Genomic DNA, 20,838 nt, shown 5'->3' on the forward strand with positions numbered 1-20,838 from the left:
TGTGAACATTTAAAAGATAGTGAAACTCTAAATCAGTCTGGACAGCTTTTTACAGTAGAAACTGTATGTTGTATCTTAGTGACAGCTACTGATGGAAAGGCCAAGAAGTGAGGTGGGTTTGGAGGCAGACATAAGGAAGGGTGAAAGAAACTGTAATTTGGTCCATGTCCTGCAAAAGAAGCAGGTAGAGAAATGCAGAAGAAAGGGACATTGGACAGTCAGTATATTAGTATATCATAGGGAGAGAATAGAGAAGTGCTGGGCATTTGTTCTGGAACAAAGGGAAAGGGCTTATACAATTTCTGACTGAGGACCCTTTGGACTGCTTTCTGGAGTCCAGTTTCTCTGATTTCTGATTTATTTTTTATTTTTAATAATAATGAGCACCTAAATAGCATGTTTATGTAGCGGGATTGTTGCCCAAATGTCCAAAAAAGCAAATATAGAGAATATATTGTACTAGGTCTTGCCTGCCACCCTTTACTTAAAATAAACCAAACCTTCGTGAAAACACCCTAAAGGGTCAGGTAACCACAGCCTTTGGGAGGGCTTCTGAAGCTGTGAAGTACAGTGGGAATCGTGTGCTTCCCTCACATGGAGTGGAAGCAGAGGTGATAATGTGGAGATGTTGCAGTATTTGTGTTGGAACTTGCACAGTCCCTGTAGTTTTTGGCAAGAACATTATTCATTATCTTGAGTAAACTGCTGTTATAATTCAAGCAAACGTTACTTCAGAGATCTGTGTTGTTTTTTCACGTGGTTGAAGATGTGGTAGGACGTGTGTTAAGGATGTTCATTTTCTAAATTGAATTTATTATTCTTGTTAGGTCATCCTTGGCAAGTACACCTGGCTTTCCTATGAAGATGTATACATTAAAGCTGTTAATTTTGGAAATGGCCTAGCAGTACTGGGTCAGCAACCAAAGACTAACATTGCTATCTTCTGTGAGACAAGAGCTGAGTGGATGATTGCAGCCCAAGCCTGTTTTATGTGCAACTACCAGCGTAAGTAGGCCTCTGCCCTGGAATTTGTATGGCTTCTGTTCTCCCAACAGAGTCTGAAAATCAATTAAAATTTTCTTCATTCACTTTACAAGCTGAGAAAACTTTATATAAAATGACAAGTATTACTGCATGAGGCAGAGGCTGTGAAATTTGTGGTGTTCTGCCTTGAGCAGACCAACCTGTCTCTGCAGATGGTTTCAGTAAGTACAGTTTGCTCAATGAATTTCGGAGAGGTTTGTTTTCCTTCCATCTCAAATCGGCGCAGATTCCCAAGTTCCTCAAAACAAACAAATAAAAATCACACATAAATTCATTGACTCAGTTTCAGGAGTTGACGTCAAACCTTTATCTCTGCCTGTAAGGGTTTTGTTAACAGGATATTTCATCAGTTCTTCAGTTTTGATTTTTGGTTAGAGTTCATCATGTTGTCACCTTCTAAAAGTCAGAAGGAATCGATAAATCCCTATGACCTTAGTTTGGAGAGCTCTTTAAAAGTTGCTTAGTAACTCCTTTAGCAAACTGTAAGTCATTCCTTAACTCAAACCTTGGGCTGAGCTGATACATTTTTTTTTCCCCTAAATATATTTTGATATTTTTTTCTTCTCCCCACTTCTTGGCTTTCTTATAGTCCATCGCATATCATTTAATACATCCTAATTTAACTTGAGTGCTGATTTGAGATTATGCTCAAGGACAAGCTTGAGGGCTAGTTATTACTGCAGAAAACTTAAGACTGTGTTTAGTTTTGGTGAGTTATTTAAAGTCAGTCTCATTCACAGTCTCTGAATCATACACTGACTGGATCCTTAGCCCTGGCAATGATCCGAGACCTGGTTCTCTGACCTGGACAACACTTCTCAATTTCTCATGGAGTGACCATAAAAAGTGTCTTTTGGGCTCTGGCCCATACCATTTCAAAATCAGCTTACTTGCCTTGTTTGTCCCTTCTGAGGTGGGCATTTTTTTGCCCAGTGGAAAAGGACCTAGGTGTGTTGGTTGACAGCCAAATATAAGGCAGCATGTGCCCAGGTGGCCAAGAAGGCCACCAGCATCATGGCTTGGATCAGCACTGATGTGGCCAGCAGGAGGGCTCACCCCCTGGGTCTGGGCACTGGGGAAGCTGCCACTCAAATCCTGGGTTCAGTTTTGGGCCCCTCACTCCAAGAAGGACCTGGAGGGGCTGGAGCGTGGCCAGAGAGGGACAACAAAGCTGCTTGGGAAGGGTCTAGAGCCCATGTGTGGTGAGGAGAAGCTGAGGGGCCTGTGGGTGTTGAGCCTGGAGCAAAGGAAGCTCAGGGGAGACCTTCTGGCTCTGACAACTCCCTGACAGGAGGCTGGAGCCAGGTGGGGCTTGGGCTCTCCTCCCAAGGAACAAGCAATAGCATGAGAGGAGATGGCCTCGAGTTGCCCTAGGGGAGGTTTAGGTTGGATATTAGGAAAAATGTCTTCCCTGTAACAGGCTGCGTAGCATAAGTGTAGCAGGTAGGTCCAGGGGAGTGATCCTTCTCTTCCTTTTGGACACTGGTGAGACCACACTAGAGTTCTGTCTGGTGTGGGGCTTCCCAGTGGGGAAAAAAAGACATGAATGTACTGGAGCAAGTCCAGTGGAAGGCTGCCAAGATGCTGAAGGGGTTGGAGAACGTGATGTATGAGGAGAGGCTGATAGAGCAGGGTCTGTTCAGCATTAAGATGAGTGAGCTGAGATACTGTTGCTGTTTAGAACTGTCTGATGTGAACGTGCAGAAGGGATGAAGCCAGACTCTGTTCAAAGTTGTATTTTGGTAAGACTGGAGGCAACAGGCACAAGTGGAAACACAGGAAAATTTGATTATATATTAGGACAGACTTCTTCGTTGTGAGGATGGTCAAATACCAGAACAGGAGCCTAGAATGGTTGTGAAATCTCCATCCTTGGAGGTGGTTAACACTGGAGTGGCCATGGCCCTGAGCACTCTGATGCCATGAGCTGTTTTGTGCACGTAACCTTCCCAGGTTCCTTTCAGCCTAAATTCAAGGATATTTTTGGTGCTTTCTTCAGTGAGTGACTGCTTCTGCCTTGCCTACCAGCACAGAGATCTGCACAGGTTCTCAGACAAGATGTCTGCATTGCTTTTAAGCTACGTATCTCATAACCCACCACATCAGGTCTTGTTCATTGCTTTGGGGATCTGCTAGATTCCTAGTGACTATCCTGGGAATAAAATGCAAAGGCTTGTATCAGTTCTTTGTAATTTGGAAGCAAAGTACATTTACAAAATCCTAGGAGGATTTTGCAATTCGTGGAGAAAAAATCAGAAGTAGTGGTTTCATGCTCAGTTTGCTGGATGCCTTGTAAAACTCAGATGATGCTGAAGAAGTGTGGCAAGACTGCTCCAGGAGTTATTTAGCCTAAATAACTCCTGTTAGCATTTTTCAGTTTACGAGTTTCACAGTGTGGTAGGGTTGCCACATTCTTTTGGGAATGTGAAATGAATCTCATGGTATGTGCCCAGAACTGATGTCAGGAGAGCAGGTTCATCTGCTTCATGCGTGGTGGTGGAGAGAATGCCTTTTGTACTATAGAACTGAAGTGGGGAAGTCCTTTTTATGTTAGGGATTACTCCCACAAACAAGTAGCTTTATGATTAGAAATACTTGCTCAATTGTAAATGTTACCTTATTTGAAGTCTTGTACTTGGAGGAGGTAGAGTAGAATTGCTAGTGCAAAAAAGGAAACAAAGAGTACTGATGTGAAAACAGATTTCCTTCCAAAGTATCTCCTCATCAGTGTCAAGAGCTCTCCACCAATGTGGGCAGATAAACACCTGAGTGTGTAACCAGGTCCTGAAATGAGTAAGAAAGGTTGTGTTTCATCTTTCAGTCTGGCCTTCCTGAAGCTTGAGGGAAAGTGGTTTTGTCAGGATTTATTTGGTTGAAAGCCCTTAAGGGTCTCTTTTGCTTTTTATTTTTAATGTACAATGGCTGCCAAAATACACAGTTTAACATTTTAGTTACGTTAAAATAAGTGGCAGAAATTCCCCTTGTTTCTTTAGGACACGGCTTTGTTCTTCTATATTAGCTGGCAAATTTGGTGGTGTGGAGGTTTTTCTGTTAGTCAGGGTTCTGGAGTGGGATTCCTGGCAGAAGTTCAGATCTCGGAGCCTCACTTGTACTATTGCATGTGTGAAGATGAAGACAAAAGATAATCCCTTCTCGGTGTGTTTTCAAGAGAAGCAAAGAGAGAAGAAAAAACTGCCTGAACTTTCAGATTTGCCCGGGAAAGTTAGTTGTAGGTGCCAGTGTGGAGAAGTGAGGGTCTCACAGGTTTCACTCCGTGCAGAAACGGCAGGTTTGGGGACACTCCCCCTCGGCTCGGGCGGCAGGGTGCCCCGGGGGCGCTGGCTGGGTTCCCGCTGGGTGTTCCTGCGGCAGGGGTCGGTGCTGCAGGGAGGGATGGATGGCACGTGGGGACGGGGAGGGGACTCGCCTGCCTGCAGCTCCCACCAAGGGAAGGAAACCCCTGACCCTGTGGGACTGCAGGGAACATTGTGTGGGTACAGCCTGAACATACAACGGGCTGTTGTGGTTTGATAGTTACATTGTGTAGGTATTCAGCTGAATCCAGGCTAAAATACACAAGAAATTCAGATACCTAATGAGACAAAACTTCCAGCACTGATTCTGCAATTATTAATGATTCCATTGACTGACCTTATGGGATTTTGAGATGCCCCTGTTCAGGATTTTGCTTGAAAAACAGGAAATATTTTCTTTATACCTCTCTTGCTTTTTGAGCTGCCTTTTTCTTCCTCAGTCTCTTCCTGTCTCTTCTCCTGCAGTCCCCATAAAAACAGCAGGAAATTAAATATGATCTAGTGATTGTTAATATGAAATAATTGTGGTTTAACACTCTAGAAGGCTAATGAGCAATCCTTAAATACAGGAAATATTTTTTCTAATAGTCAATTTCCTAAATATTATTTTTTCCTCAATGTCTAACGGCAGTGATGATTAAACCTTTATTATGTTGTTTTAAATAGGGAGAATATGATAGTCACAGATTTATTACTGTGTGTGATAATTAATCTGCTGATATGTATTACAACTTTTTTCCTTGCTATTTTGTATCCTCATTATATCAGTTCAATGTCTAACGACAGTGATGATTAAACCTTTATTATGTTGCTTTAAATAGGGAGAATATGATAGTCACAGATTTATTACTGTGTGTGATAATTAATCTGCTGATATGTATTACAACATATAACAATTTATTACTGGCCTTTCACAATTGACTGCTAACAGTATGTGAATTCTGAAAAGAGAAGTCACATAAATGAAAGCCATTTCCTCCTCTGTACCAGAGGACTGATAAACAGAGTATGAAAATGAGGATGGATGTCTGCTTTTAAAATGGTAAAAGCCACAAAGGTACAAGAGTAGATCTGGAAGATAATTCCATGGGGTAATGGGGTTTTGGTACTTCGAGACCTTGAGAAATAGTAGCAGTCACACACACAAAAAAAGGTTTTTATTCCTCCTGGGAGTAACTGAAAATTATGCTGTATTTAAATAATGTAGTATGTATTTTTTTAAAGCATAAAACTGTAGGACCTTTTTATCAGTTGACAAGTAGTTACTGTTTTGCCTGATTTAAAATAGGTTCATCTCAGCTCTTCTTTGTAAACTATAATTGAAAGTGTAACAGAGGTATTCACCATTGTTTCCCTCCTCATTTTCCATTTCAGTTGTTACTCTGTATGCTACTCTGGGAGGCCCAGCAATAGTACACGGGCTAAATGAAACAGAGGTGACCACCATCATCACCAGTAAAGAACTGATGCAAACAAAATTGAAGGTGAGAAAACTGTTCCTTGTCTATCTCTTTCCAGTGTATCTGCTAGTTGTCAAAAGGCCTGGTGCTGTTGTATGGAACAATGATTTATTGCCTTTCTCTAGGACAGACACTTCTTTTAGAATAAGATTTATGTATCTACCTTCATGAACAGAAAAAAACCCCTATAGTTAGCCTTCAGTGGGATTGAGGCTCCTTCATGACTCTGGAGAATGGGATGAGTAATTTGCACTGTTGAAGAGCTGCAGTGCTGCCTGGAACAACACCTTTACAAGAAGCTGCTGTCATTTCTGGGTGAATTTACTACCTGGAAATTGAACAGCTGAAGCAAATGGGAAGAACAGAAAAATGTCTAAGGTGTATATCTCATTGAAGATGTCCCTGCCCATAGCAGAGGGGTTGGAACTAGATGAACTTCAAGGTCTGTTCCAACCCAAACCATTCTGTGATCTGTATGAATACCTAAATGTGATCATCCTCCTGCTGTACTGCTGGATGATTTCCCAGCAGCAAATGGCTCCTAAATGTAAAGATGGGTGCTGGGAGAGTTAGAGCTGTTTTGCAGTGCAGGGGGAAGCTTTTTAAACAGGAGAAGAGTCAGAAAACCTTTCTGGACTTACTGATGCAGGGTGAACACACAAGTGGAACAACAAGTCTGCATGAGTTTCATCATCATCTGTTTTGGAGGAGCTAGGTTGTTCATGTAAGGGAATTTTAATGAAAATCTGTGTGCTATTGCTGGATTTTGAGTTAAAATTTCCATGCCTTTTTTTTTTAAGTTACTAGAAAGACAGTATATATGCACATTTATTTCAGCTTGCAGTAAGAGAATTAATTTCTGCTAGAGATGATAATCATCTCTTCTTCCATTAGAGCACTGATAAATGTTTTAGAACCCACATTTCGCCCAAAATGCTTAACTAGAGCTTAATATTCTGTATTTTTGCTAGCTGTTGCTGGTTTTAAGTATCATAATAATGAGGGAGCAACAGAAGAATTATTATGAGAATTACTGTGTATCAAGTTTCAGCATTCTGTGAGACTAGAAAGTCCATTATCTCTACAAATCATTTCAGTCTCATTTTGAGGCCTTTCCTTGGAGTAAGACCCGGCTCAGTAAATGGCTGGAAAAGTCTTTGGACTTTTAAGAGCAAAGTTTGATCAGTCCTGCAAATCTAAATGTGGGAGCTTTCAATCTTTGCAGCTGTTTGAGCTAGACAGATTTATCCACTGATATTTTAAATGCCCAGGTATTTCATGTCAATGCTTTTTTTAATGTATACAGTAGATGGGGGTGGGGGTTGGTTTGTTTTTTTCCTCCTTGTTGGTGCAAAGCTGACATTTGACCTCTGGACACGTGTTCATTTCCACAGGAGATAGTTTCCCAGGTTCCCCTCCTGCGACACATCATCACGGTGGATGGGAAACCCACCACGTGGTCCGAGTTTCCCAAGGGTGTCATTGTCCACACCATGGCTTCTGTGCAAGCCATGGGGGCCAAGGCAGATCCTGGTAGGTTGTCTTTTCTTTCTGTTGGCATCAACTCATTGGTTGGTCCTGCTTTGTTGAGTAAACCTGGGGAAACTGCACAGCTCAAACTAAGGCAGGGGTTAACCTTTTGTTATCTCCTTGGTTCTTTAAATAAAACTTGTGGGGTCTTTGGTTTGGCAGTGATAGGATTTTGGTGTGGGGGTTTTTTGTTTTGTTCTATTTTTCAACAGAGTAAAATGCTTTTACTGAAGCCTCTCTTCCCCATGACCAAGTGTCACATGTTGAAGAATAATTTTTTGGATATCATTGTGGCCAGGATAGGAACTTAGAAAGCATTCTTACAATCAGGCATACTAAAACCAGGTTATTCAGAGCACACAGAGAAAATTATTGTGCATTTTATAGCAAGACATCAGTAATTGGCTACCATTAAGTTTTGTTAAATTTACAAATAGCAGTTCTTCCTCTGAATAAACATAATTATTGTTTTGCTTTCTTGCTTTCAGTGCGAGTACTTAAAAATGGCTTCAATCCTATTAAAGCTATTGAACTGCCTTTAAATATTTATAGAAATTGGACCCTGTGTTGGCTCAGCAGGGCCTTGCTGCGGGTATGGGAGGGCAGGAGAAAGTATCTTTGCCAACGGGGTCTGACCTTGCAGCAGTGTGGAACCAGTGCCACCTACCTTCCAAGGGATGTGCAGCTCAGTGGCATTTTGGAGAAGCCAAATCTCTGCCCATTCTTCTCTCCTCTGTAGGAATAAGGGGAAGAGAATAGAAAAGTGTCATTGTGGTAGGGAGGGATAATAATAGTTGCTCAGCTAAGACGAAGGGGTTCCTACTCTTTGCAAAGGCACTTAAGTTCGACCATTTTTTTTTTTTTTGTGCTAGGGGAGTTTTAGGTTGGAAATGAGGAAAAATTTCTTCCCTGAAAGAGTTATCAAGGCCTGTCCCAGGCTGCCCAGGGCAGTGGTGGAGTCCCTATCCCAGGAGGGGTTTCAAAGACGAGATGTGATGCTGAGGGACGCGGTTTAGTGCTCGGATAACGGTTGGACTTGATGATCTTGCAAGTCTCTTCCAACCAAACCCATTCTATCATCTATGAAAGCAAAATGTAGTTGCAATAGTCATTAGTGTTGTATAGGAATGACTGCTGACACATGTTGGCCTGACAGGTGTCCCACTCTGATGTGCTCTCCACACATTCTGTGTTTGCTTTTCTCAACACAAATTACAGGAAACAAACCGCAGGCCAGGCCTGTGCCCTCGGATATAGCTGTGATCATGTACACGAGTGGATCCACAGGAGTTCCCAAAGGAGTGATGATCTCCCATTGCAACATAATTGCTGGGATAACTGGAATGGCCGAGAGGATTCCAAATCTGGGGTAGGTTCCAACAGCTACTTCACCCACAAATAAAGAAATCACATCGCTGCATGTGATTTTAGATTAATTACTGTGTAAAATATTCACTGTTCTGTATTGCTTTGGCTGAGACATCATCCTGGGCACTGATGTCTGAGCATCCTCCAGTGCTGCATTAAATGACATGACTGCTTTGTGTGCTGTTTGTTCTCTTGTCTCCTATATGTGGGCAGGGCCAGGACCCAAGAGCCGGTGTGGCCACCCTGCACTGGAGGGTTTGAAACCTTCCCTAAGTAGTACCTCCTTTGCTTAGTGTTACCTTCTGTGGTTTCTGTTTGGTGCAGTTTTTAATCTTGTCCAGATTGCCTTTGCAACCTGAACACATGGTTTATTGTCTGGGGATGAGTAGACATCACACTTACTTCATGCCTTAATCCTACAGTATGTAGTACACAAGTTCTGAAACAAAACCTGTTATTATTTGAAATAATGCATCAAGCTCAAAGGCATTTTACACTTTCTCTGGTTCTGCTGTGAGCTCTGTGTAAATTTAGCTCAGTGACTCATCAGAGGACTGTAGTGGCACATCACAAACCTGTCTTTTCAAAATTCTTCACAGGGAAAAAGACATCTACATTGGCTATTTGCCTCTTGCCCATGTTCTGGAGCTCAGTGCTGAACTTGTGTGTCTGTCTCATGGGTGCCCCATCGGTTACTCTTCACCTCAGACATTAGCTGACCAGGTAAGTCGTTGTAGATGTTAGCCCTAATGGCAGAAAATAATCATAATAAAAATAATTCCTCATACTGGACCTTTGTAATATTTCTTTTAAAATACTACAACAAATGGTTTCTACAGTTCATGAAACGGGGTATTGCTGGCTATGACTGGCACTTTAGACTAGTTTTACTTGTTAAAATATAATTTAAATAAATGGGATCGTTTGAAAGATGTGCTATGTCACTTTGTTTCTCATGCAGAAAATCTGGAATGTGTCTGCTAGTAAACTTGTTCTTTGTTTTAGTCCTCTAAAATAAAGAAAGGAAGCAAAGGTGATGTTACTACACTTAAGCCAACCCTAATGGCAGCTGTCCCAGTAAGTAACTGAAGGATAAATAATTTCTTATATAATTTTGAAAATACAATTAATAATTCAAATCTTAACAGAATTAATGCAATGATCATTTATCATAGAATCACAGACTGGTTTGGGTGGGAAGGGACCTTCGGGGTCATCTTGTCCAACCCCCTACAGGGAGCAGGGTCATCTGCAACTAGAGCAGGTTGCTCAGACCCCCATCTACCCTCACCTGGAATGGTTCCAGGGATGGGGCATCAACCACCTCTGTGGGCAACCTGGGCCAGGGTATCACCACTCTTACTGTCAAAAGTTTGTTCCTTTATATCTAGTGTAAATCTTCCCTCTTACGTTTAAAAGCATTGCCCCTTGCCCTGTTGCAGCAGATCCTGCTAAAAAGCTTGACCCCATGTTTCTGATAGCCCCCTTGAAATACTGAAAGACCACAATAGGGTCTCTCTTTTATTTAAATGAGAGGTAGAACCTTTGATGTTAAGGTAGCTTAAAATAATTTTCCTTGTATTCATTTCAGCACTAGGGAGAAGCGTTCATCATCTGAATGTCAACATTTTTCAGAGTTTAAATAGCTGTGGGTACTAGATTGCCTTTTTAATGAATCATCTGTAGTTGATCAGAGTAAAGGAATGGAGTGAAGATATTTGCAGGCAGCTCGGGGTTAACTAGTGCTCCTGCTCAGATGTTTGCTTTCCTCAGCTCTGGGAACATCTTGCAGTGGAAGAGGAAGCACCCTGGGAGTGGGCTGTCAGCTAAAACATACTAGCATTTCTAGATGGTTTCCTTTTTGTTGCACTGAATTTAGGATTTCTGTTTCTTTAATCTTTTTTTCTGACTAGGAAATCATGGATCGGATCTACAAAAATGTCATGAACAAAGTGAATGAAATGACCTCTTTCCAGAGGAATCTATTTATATTGGCCTACAACTACAAAATGGAACAAATTTCCAAAGGTTACACAACCCCGCTCTGTGATAGGTAATTGTCCTTTTATTTCTAATGGCACCCAAAAAATGCTTCTCAAAATCTTAGCATGTGAGCAGTATCTGATTTTATTTTTTTTTTGGTGCTTTTCTTCATTTTAATGTTGACACTTTGAACATAACATCTGTAATTAAGTAATAACATCTGTAATTAAGTGTAAATCGAAGCAACAACTTGGTAGCTTGTGTGATGACTTCAAATATTTACTGATAAAACTTAAGTGAGTGTTATTTGAGGTTGATTGGAGATTTATATCCATTGTATTATTTTTATCTGGACTTGAAGAATGGATTTATGCAATTCTTGGATAAGATGGGATCCTATAGATAGATCCTGTCTATCCTATAGATAACTGTAGACTTCACATTTTCACAGAAGTGAATCACAGAATAGCTCCATTTGGAAGGAAGCCACCAGGTTCGTCAAGTCCAACTCCAAGATTTTGTAAGAATAAAGGATAGCATAACTACAAAATTTATACAGCTTGTTTAAATAATTTTTGAGGAGAAAGGCACAGGACTTTACTGCCTTACTAAATCTACGTTCTCAAAACATCTAACCCACCTTCAAATCAGAATGTGGGATGAAGGTTAGAAATCTGTTCTTGAAAACTTAAACGTGCTGCTTCAAAGTTTCCCTCGACTTTGAAGATGGTGGAAACCTTTTGTTCAGATTGCAGAAAGGAGGTTCTCTCTCATTCTGTGTTGAAGCAACCACGATGTCTCCTCTTACCCTTGTCTGCAGCCTCATCTTCCGGAAGGTGCGGCTGCTGCTGGGGGGCAAGATCCGCGTGCTGCTCTGCGGGGGGGCCCCGCTCTCCGCCGCCACCCAGCGCTTCATGAACATCTGCTTCTGCTGCCCCGTGGGGCAGGGCTACGGCCTCACCGAGTCCGCCGGCGCCGGCACCATCACCGAAGGTTGGTGGCCCTGCGTCCCTGCCGGCCGCCTCCTCTGGGACACCCCGCTCCTGCAGAGTCCTAGGATCCTTCAGGGTGGAAGAGACCTTTGAGGCCATCAAGTCCAACCGTCAAGCCAACACTACTAAGTCCTCTGCTAAAACAGATCAGAATCTGTCAGGGTTGGAAGGGACCACAAGGGTCACCCAGTTCCAACCCCTCTGCCATGAGCAGGGACACCTCCCACTAGATCAGGCTGCCCAGAGCATCATCCAGCCTGGCCTTAAAGACCCCCAGGGCTGGGGCCTCAACCACCTCCCTGGGCAACCCATTCCAGGGTCTCACCACTCTCATGGTGAAGAACTTCTTCCTCACATCCAGCCTGAATCTGCCCACTTCCAGCTTTGCCCCATTCCCCCTAGTCCTGTCACTACCCAATAGCCTAAAAAGTCCCTCCCCAGCTTTCCTGTAGGCCCCCCTAAGATACTGGAAGGCCACAATAAGGTCACCTCGGAGCCTTCTCTTCTCCAGACTGAACAGCCCCAACTCTCTCAGTCTGTCCTCATAGGAGAGCTGCTCCAGCCCTCAGATCATTCTTGTGGCTCTTCTCTGGGTGCATGCTGCCCAGTGTAATGGGGCAATCCTGGGAATTGATTGGAATCCTGAACGTAGGAGACAGCAGCAGCACTGATATTGACACGTTGTGCTAAAGCTGGTGACCTGCATGTGAAATGAATGTGCTTGTGGTAGAAAAGCCTGTAACAGTGTGAATGGGGTTTGGCATTAGTGCAGGTACCCCGTTGAACTGAATAAGTGATTTCAGTTTTGGTGAGTGTATTAAAACGTTAGGAAAAGGAAGAATGCAAAAGCTTGCACCAGATTTTAACTTCATATAGCAGAAAGTTTCAGTCCTAACATTTCACTTATATTCTGTGGTGGCAGAAACAGCTGCTATTTTTTGGCACCGGTGTGATATGGGGTTTTGGCATTAGTGCAGGCACCCCGTTGAACTGAACAAATTATTTCAATTTTGGTGAGTATATTGAAACGTTAGGAAAAGAGAATGCAAAAGCTTGCACCAGATTTTAACTTCATATAGCAGAAAGTTTCAGTCCTAACATTTCACTTATATTCTGTGGTGGCAGAAACAGCTGCTATTTTTTGGCACCGGTGTGATCTACCCTGGAATCACACAGGGAATAGCTCAGGCTCACTGCTAGATTATGCTGGATTGTAGGACATTTATTATGTTCCTTGGTGATCCACAGGCTCCCATGATGTGGTTTTTATTCCAAGAGGCCTCTGGAAATAGTTTCTTCAGTAGCTTGATTAAAAAAACAAATAGTGGAACTGTGATAGAAATGGTGTAGTCTCCAGTGATGCTCTCCTGGGAAGCTGCACAGATGCAGAAGTATTTGGGACTGAGACTTAAGGAGAGAAAATCAAAATACAGAAGCCCTAAATCATTCTGATATAGTGCCACTATTTTTTTTTTTTGCAGTTCTTCCTGAATGAATGAATTCAGGTTCAGAAATAAATAGCAGTTAATTTTCACCAAATAAGATGCATGACAAGACAGTTGGTGGTTTGTTTTGTTGTGTTTGTTTTTTGTTTTTTGTTTTTTTTCCTTTCCTAATCTCTAAATCTTTTTCTAATTTCTAAAATAATGCTGTTTTTTTAAATTCCAGTTTGGGATTACACTACAGGGAGAGTGGGAGCACCTTTGGTCTGTTGTGAAATCAAGTTAATGAACTGGGAAGAAGGTGAGACTATCTGTGTGATTAAATGATAGTGTGTTTTTAAGAACTTCATGTAGCTGTTTTCCCATTGGGTTTTGCTCACTAATAGTAATTAGGAGACTATTTTTTGGCTCTTTAAATTTTAAGTGCTACTTATAACTACAAAAGTTTGATAATGGGGGAGAAGAAAGGGAAAATAAATCACTTGATGGCTTTTAGACTTAAAAATACCTGGGTAGAAGCTGTCAATGCAAGTGGCATTTTGAGTAGGTTGGATTATTACTCTCTGTGGCTATATTATTTCTTCTATTCCAATCTATATTTCTGTATTATAATTCACGTTTTATTCCAGTCTAATTTCAAACTATAGTTGTATATGCATATTGTGTAAAAGTTTTGTGTTGTAGCTCTTTCTGATTTAGATCAGTATTCTTGCAGGACAGGGTGCAGGGCTTGTAGGTGTGTCTTAGAGGTGCTGGATTCTGTAGACTTCAGCTGAGGTTCATGTGTGATACCTTCTGTTGCTATAAAGAAATTATTTTAAAGTAGTCATATTATTTTCATCATCATTTTAAAATGCTGAAAAGAATTAGAACCACTTCTACTCTTTCTGAACTGTTTAGGTAGGCGAGTGGTAGTTTTGGCTAAGGACTTAGTGTTTAATTCTATATTTCAATAGAATTTCTTGCTTTAGAATGTATTTTAATTCATGTTAACTTAATAAACCTGATACTTTTAGGTGGCTATTACAACACTGATAAACCGTATCCCAGAGGTGAGATTCTTATTGGAGGGCAGAATGTGACTGTGGGCTACTACAAAAACGAAGTACGAACCAAAAAAGATTTCAGTGTTGATGAGAATGGGCAGAGGTGGCTCCACACTGGAGACATTGGAGAGTTTCATCAAGATGGTTGTCTAAAAATTATTGGTGAGTTAATAAATTCAGGTGAACATGTATATGTACATTTTTCAGGGCTGCTAAATACACAATTAACAAAAAAGCCACCCTTCATATCTTGGCATGCAGGCTAAAGACCTACCATGTATCCCAGGGAAATTCTGTTATGTTCATGTAAACTTTGATTGTGTCTCTTAAAAGCTGAGTTTTAAAATAATTTGCTTCTACTCCCTTTTAGAACAGTCTTAACATTGACTCCATTCTGTTAGTGAGACTGGGTAGTAATTAGAGAGTTAAATACAGGCTAACTGAGCTAGAGAATCTGCCTTAGATTTTATAATTTTCTAAGTGTGGTGTTTGATTTAGTGAAAGAGCTCTTTTGGTAATAGGTGCTCAGGTATTAAATAAGCTTTTTGTTAATCTTGCCATTCTTTGTAATGAGAATATCCCTTTATCAAAAAGGAACTAAGGGGAAAATATAATTCTTTGACACGTGCAGGCACAAAAATAAGTGCCCTATAAACTGCCAAGTGTCTCTCTTGAAGGCAGTGGGTGATTCAGGGTCCTCTTCAATCCTGAAAACTAAGATTATTTGGTTTATTATGTGAGAAAAATCTTAGATCCCATTGGAGCTGGTTAAACAGGTTGGATAGCTACAAACCCACCTTGCCTGGTCACACAATGCAGCGTGAAGGTGTATAGCAAAGGAGAGGTTACTGCTGGGTGGGTAAGGTCACCTCTGCCTTCCTAGGGCCACAGACAATAAGCAACTTGGGCTTCATTTTTGGTTCCTATAATTGTGTTTCCAATAACAGATGGACAGTTGCTCTTCCAATATGGATTTAGCCTGGGAATGAGTAACAAATGTCACCAAATGCTGCGTTTCCTGCCTTAAGCATCTGGACTAGGAGCACAAAATGTTTGCTTCTAGTCAAACGCTGGCATTTTGCATCATCCTGGTTGTCTTCCAGTCACACAGCAGTGCAGTCACATTTCTTCTAAAGGCAGAAAATGCACAGGATTGAAATGTCTCTTGTGTTGAAGTGAGGGGCAGATTGCTAAAATGCAAAGTGTGGAAACCTGATATTAAATGTTTCTGGTACGTTCACCCAACAGGAGTCAGATCACCTGTGGGCATTTATACACACACTTCAGAGAGGTGTGAGTTCAATGTCTGAAAGTTTTGTGTTCTGTAATTAACATTTAATTCCTTTTTTCCTCAACAGATCGTAAAAAAGATCTTGTAAAACTCCAGGCAGGAGAATATGTTTCTCTTGGCAAAGTAGAAGCAGCTCTGAAGAATCTTCCCCTGGTAGATAATATTTGTGTGTATGCAAGCAGGTAAGAGGCAGCTGACACTTGGTTATTGCTGTATTCTTTATCTCTCCTACTGAAGTAATAAGCAAATTTTTTTTGCCACTCTTGTGTGGAATTTTTTAAACCAATTGGAAAGTTATTTCACTTCCAATATAACAGAACACCTTCACCAAAACTGAAGTGTGTGGGTTTAGTTTTCCTTTCCTATTTTTATTCATCATTTGTTGGGAAATGCTAGGAATGAGTCTCTTTCATTCCCTTTTCCCCAATCTGAGAAGCAGCTAAGCTCTGCCTGCACTCCTAACAGACATTGCTTGAGCCCTTCAGAGGTCAGTACCTGTGGAAGCCATAGGACACCTTGTTCCTGGCTGTATTCAGCTGTAATCTGTGCTTCAGAGCAAGTACTGCTGTACTTGAGGGAAGGGTGGGGGGGAAAAAACCACCAACAGTTTGGAAGCTGGCTTGGACATTAAAAATACTTCCCTTCAACCCTTGCAGTACATGAGGAGAAGCCTTGAAGCTTGAGAGAAAGCACTGTAAATACTATGCAAACACACAATTAAAAAAAGTAGTAATCAAATGCCCTTTTAATTTCCTTTCTGCATGTACATGATGCATGAGGCATCTAAGGACTCAAAACACATCCCCAGTTTCTTCTTTTAGAATTTCTTACCTGTGCCTAATACAGACTTACATGTATAAATATACTTCAGGTGGTCTTGGTTTCCTGTTCTATTTTGATATTTGGAAAGTAATTTTGTATCTTCTGATTGATCAGACATACTCTGATATTTAATATGGCCAAAAAAAGCCCCACTTGGTAATCTAAAGAGGCTAGGCCAAGCATACCAGAGAATTGCTCAGTGGTAATGACCAGAAAATTACCTTTTGGCTTCTCCACCTGGTTCTCTGTGTTATTTTTTTTTTGGTGTTAGGTAATGGTAGTCATCCTGTAACTTCAGTTTTGGCAGTTCTGGGTCACACACATTGGACATGGTGCTGCTGAGAAGAATTCTGCTATATTAAGCTTTATTTGTGCCTTTGGCCTGTTGTGCAAGTTGCCTCGTTGCTTGCTTGGACTGCTTGAGACAGTGTCTGTTCTGAACAACCTCTGGAGAAAGAGGTTCTGCAAATGGTGATTTGTACTCTTCTAGGATTGAAGTTCTCTACTGGAATCAAATTTTATGTTGATTCTGCCAGGTCAACCTAACTGGAGGCTAAGATACACTTGTCAGGCAGGCACTTGACTCTGATGCTATGTGTCTTCCTTAAAAATAGGAAGTGCTGTAAGCACTTTTTAAAGGTAATTTACAAACAGAACCCAAGTACAGTCCAGATTGGCTTTGCTGCTGTCCTTCTTAATTTCAGTTATGTAATTTGGCATGAGTAGCTGTATAATACAGGTTCTCTGAATGATTGTCCATATGCACATCTCACTGTGGGTATATACTCACCCCAGCAACGTGAGCTTGGAGACTTTCTGTTAGCAGTGCCTGTGACCTCTTAGATCCTGTCTCTCCTTATGCTTTGCCCGGGTGATCTCACAGACAAGAGGAGTCCTTCATTTGGAGCTTTTCTGTCTCCCATGTGCAAAAGGACAGACTTCCTCCAATGGGTAAAATCTGTGATTTGACCTTAGACCTTGGGGTGCAAACGTGGTAGTAGGGAATCAAAAGTGTTTTCAGGGTATCCCTGCTTGAAAAGCTATGTTAATTGACCACTTCAGACAAAACACTTGGTGAGATAAGGAGTAAAAAGCTTGCAGAAAGGAATCATGGTTAGAACTCCTTCAGAGGAGATATCTACTGCTTTATCAGCACTTCACCCATCCGAGCCGTCTTCAGTGGGGCTTAGGCATCACGTCAAGAAAACGAGTAGTTTGGTTACCTGAGGAGTGAACAAACATGGCAAAAACCCCAAGGGAGTTCTCAGTAGGAAGCTCAAGGAGAGCTGTGAAGGACCAGACTTAACAGAAATGGTGAGATCAACTTGTAGTGCCACAGTGTATGGCTCTTACCGTAGGTCTGAGGACCATACTTGGGTGGGATCTTAATGATGGCAGGGGACTGAGAAAGCCTAGTGTGGGAGAGACGTTTTGGCAAAACCTCTTAGCACAGAGATTACTAAGGTGGTCCTGAGGACCAAAATCTGAATATTTCTTCCTTCATGCTGTTGTTCTGACCCCCAAGACTGAAGAAGCTAGCAAACAGAAAAGATCTGCAGAAGAAATAGCAGTGGAGAAAGGGTGTAGTGACTCCAGAAGGAAGATACAGTCTTCAGGATACTTCTGAAGACAAACAGTGCTTTAGCATTTGGCTGCAGTGAGTGGAGATTTAACTTAGTGGTACAGAATTCATACCAGGATGCAAAAGATGAGGAGAGGCAGGGTGCACTGACACCATGTGGGTGCTGCTTCCCCAAAGCTCTGAGCAGGAGGCACAGTGGAATAGGCATATGGACAGCACACCTTGAAGCAGTCCAGTTGCTGTAAGGTAAGTTCCTTCTCTTCCTGCTTCTTTTTAGGCAGGCAGAGGTCATTTGTGTGCCATTTCCAGGAGGTGATCAGGTGAACAAAAGCCAACTGTTAAAAGCAGTATCTCTGTATGACCTGCAAACACACCCCAACTTGAAATGTTGTTTTTGAAGACTTGCTGCCTTTACAAAATTCATACTAAAGCACCTTCTACTTCTCAGTTTCCATTCTTATGTCGTTGGATTTGTTGTGCCAAATCAAAAGGAGCTTGCAGAACTAGCTCGAAAGAAAGGATTTAAAGGAACGTGGGAAGAGATCTGTAACAGCCCTGAGATGGAGAAAGAGGTGCTGAAGGTGCTCGCAGAGGCTGCCATGGCAGGTGAGTGGCTGCATAGGTACTGTTGACCTCATGGACCCCAATGCCTGTGAAACAGACCCTAAAAACGCTTCCTTGAGTTGGGTGTATTTCATACAGTATATAAGGTGCAATTTTCATTAAAAAATAAAACCAACAACAAAGCACGAGTTGGGTCAATCCTTTTGGTTAGTGTAACTTTTTTTTTTTCAACGTGGCAAAGAGCTGAGGAAAGACTGTAAGAACTGGGCAAACTCAAAAAGCTCAGTTCAGTTGCCTACATATAGAACCATAGAAGAGTTTGGGTTGTAAGAGACCTTTCAAGGTCCTCTAGTCCAACCCCCCTGCAGGGAGCAGGGACATCTGCAACTGGAGCAGGTTGCTCAGAGCCCTGTCCAGCCTCACCTGGAATGGTTCCAGGGATGGGGCATCAACCACCTCTCTGGGCAACCCAGGCCAAGGGATCACCACCCTCAGCATCAAAAATGTCTTATTAGCTATTTTGGTGCAGAATTAAACAGTGGCACAGAGATATTTCTGTTTGACCTTTCATCATCCTTTTTGCCTTGGTCTTGCTTTTGACCATTGCTGAGCACTAAGCTTTTCTCATAAAACTGTCAATTGACCACAGAGTGTTTTAAATGTTCACTGTGGATGTTAAATTTGTTTTTCATGTGCATTCTCTTCTACATTTTCTTGCAGTGAACATTTTCTACTGTCTGTTTTGCAGTTGCTCAGTGTCATGACATCCTTCTGGACCTCTTTGCAGTTTGTCCTCATCTTTTCTACCCTGGATAATTTTACACTTCCAACAATGTGTGCCTTGTTAATTTTTAGTGCTAAATTGAAAATAAAACCCCAAACTCAGTGATTTGACATTAAGGGGAGTAAAAGGTGTGGGAATACCTAGAAACAGGAGGTTGCACAGGATAATTATACATGTGTTGATTTTTTTTTTTTAATTTAACCTCAAAATAGTTGGTTTTTTTAATTTCTTTTTTTTTTATATTGCTTATCTGTTGACTACTTTGTTTTTCTGATGACTGAAACAACAGCAGAAGCTCCTGCAGATGCTGGAGTGTTTGTGCTAAAGGTGTAGCAGGCAGAGCACTGTTCTGGTTCAGCAAGGGGAACAGCCACTGTAGCATTGCCTTGAACAATTTAGGACAATCAGGGAGACTAAACCCACCAACCACCCTGTTTTTCCAGCTTAAGTAGTATGGATTTTAAGACTTTATCTCCAGAAGCTGTGTATCATAACACTGGTACAAAAGTGCACATTTTGAGGCTGTCACTTCCATCCACCGAGGCTTTTCTGGGGTCAGGGAGGAACACAGATGCTCACACAACTGGGGGTGGTTTCATTATTCCTGTGGCAACTGGAGAACAGTTACTGGTGGATCCTGTCACTCTGCTGGTGACCACGTGTCTTTCCCAATCCAACCACGGGGGCTGAGGAGCACTTCTGAGTTTCTGTCAAGTGCTTTTCTGCGTGAGAACACGGTTCCTCCTCCTGCGCTTAACTGTACGAACGGTTCATCTCATGGGGTTTGCATTTAAAATATTTCTTTTTGCAGCTAACCTGGAGAAGTTTGAAATACCAGTAAAAATTCGTTTGAGCCCTGATCCTTGGACCCCTGAGACTGGTCTAGTGACAGATGCTTTCAAACTGAAACGCAAGGAGCTTACGGCGTACTATCAAACGGACATTGAGCGGATGTACGGGAAACATGTAAAATAAGTCTTCTTTTGCTGCACCACTTTGCTGCAACGAGCTTGGATCAAATAGGAAATACTTGAATTTGCCTGTCTCAACACTTGAGATCAACACTCAGAGCCACCATTCCTCATCTGCAGCTTAAACTGTTCTTCCTGATAACGTCACCGTGATGACTGGCGAGTTGAGTAAAATGTTACGGCAGCAAACTCGTGTCTGTCTCCTTTTTTTTTTTTTCCAGTTTTCTCTGCTACCTTTTCAGTCTGCGGATTTTCCCGAGGCTTTTTGGGAAGCCGTGATTCTGAAGCCTCAAGTTTTTAAACATTTATAAATCCTGTATAATGTTTTATTTGTATCTTTAAAATTTGGATGTATATAGAGAGAACTTGGCTATATAAGAAATGGTTATACCGGGGGGGCCTTTTTTTACCTAATTATTTAAAGAGAAGAAGGTATTGATGTTGTGCTGTTCTGTACATTAAAAATGCTTGTAACGAGATCATTGTTGAACAGAGGACCAGGTTATTTGCTGCTGTGCTTTCCTCTTTTTTTTTTTTCCTGTGCAAATCCGAGGAGGAAAATGTTTGTCATTCCAGCTCGTGTGATTTACCTTCAATATGTGCCTAATGGTTACTTTTATTTGTACCTGAAAAGGAGAAGATGGT

General features: G+C 41.6%; 1 protein-coding gene across 1 annotated transcript; it reads left to right on the forward strand.

The window, feature by feature from the left end:
- Nucleotides 1-827: 827 nt before the first annotated feature.
- On the forward strand, nt 828-20,546 carry ACSL3 (acyl-CoA synthetase long-chain family member 3; the record flags this gene model as incomplete). The annotated part of the gene is made up of 13 exons (XM_008940765.1): nt 828-1,005; nt 5,733-5,842; nt 7,213-7,351; nt 8,567-8,717; nt 9,316-9,439; nt 9,722-9,793; nt 10,630-10,769; nt 11,520-11,692; nt 13,360-13,434; nt 14,150-14,341; nt 15,538-15,652; nt 18,323-18,480; nt 20,034-20,546. Coding segments are annotated over 13 exons (1,791 nt in total), but the record flags the coding sequence as incomplete, so codon positions are not given.
- Between the last annotated feature and the right edge of the window lie 292 nt (nt 20,547-20,838).

Source organism: Merops nubicus, unplaced genomic scaffold, assembly GCF_000691845.1.
Source record: "Merops nubicus isolate BGI_N331 unplaced genomic scaffold, ASM69184v1 scaffold1705, whole genome shotgun sequence".
Classification (NCBI taxonomy): domain Eukaryota; kingdom Metazoa; phylum Chordata; class Aves; order Coraciiformes; family Meropidae; genus Merops; species Merops nubicus.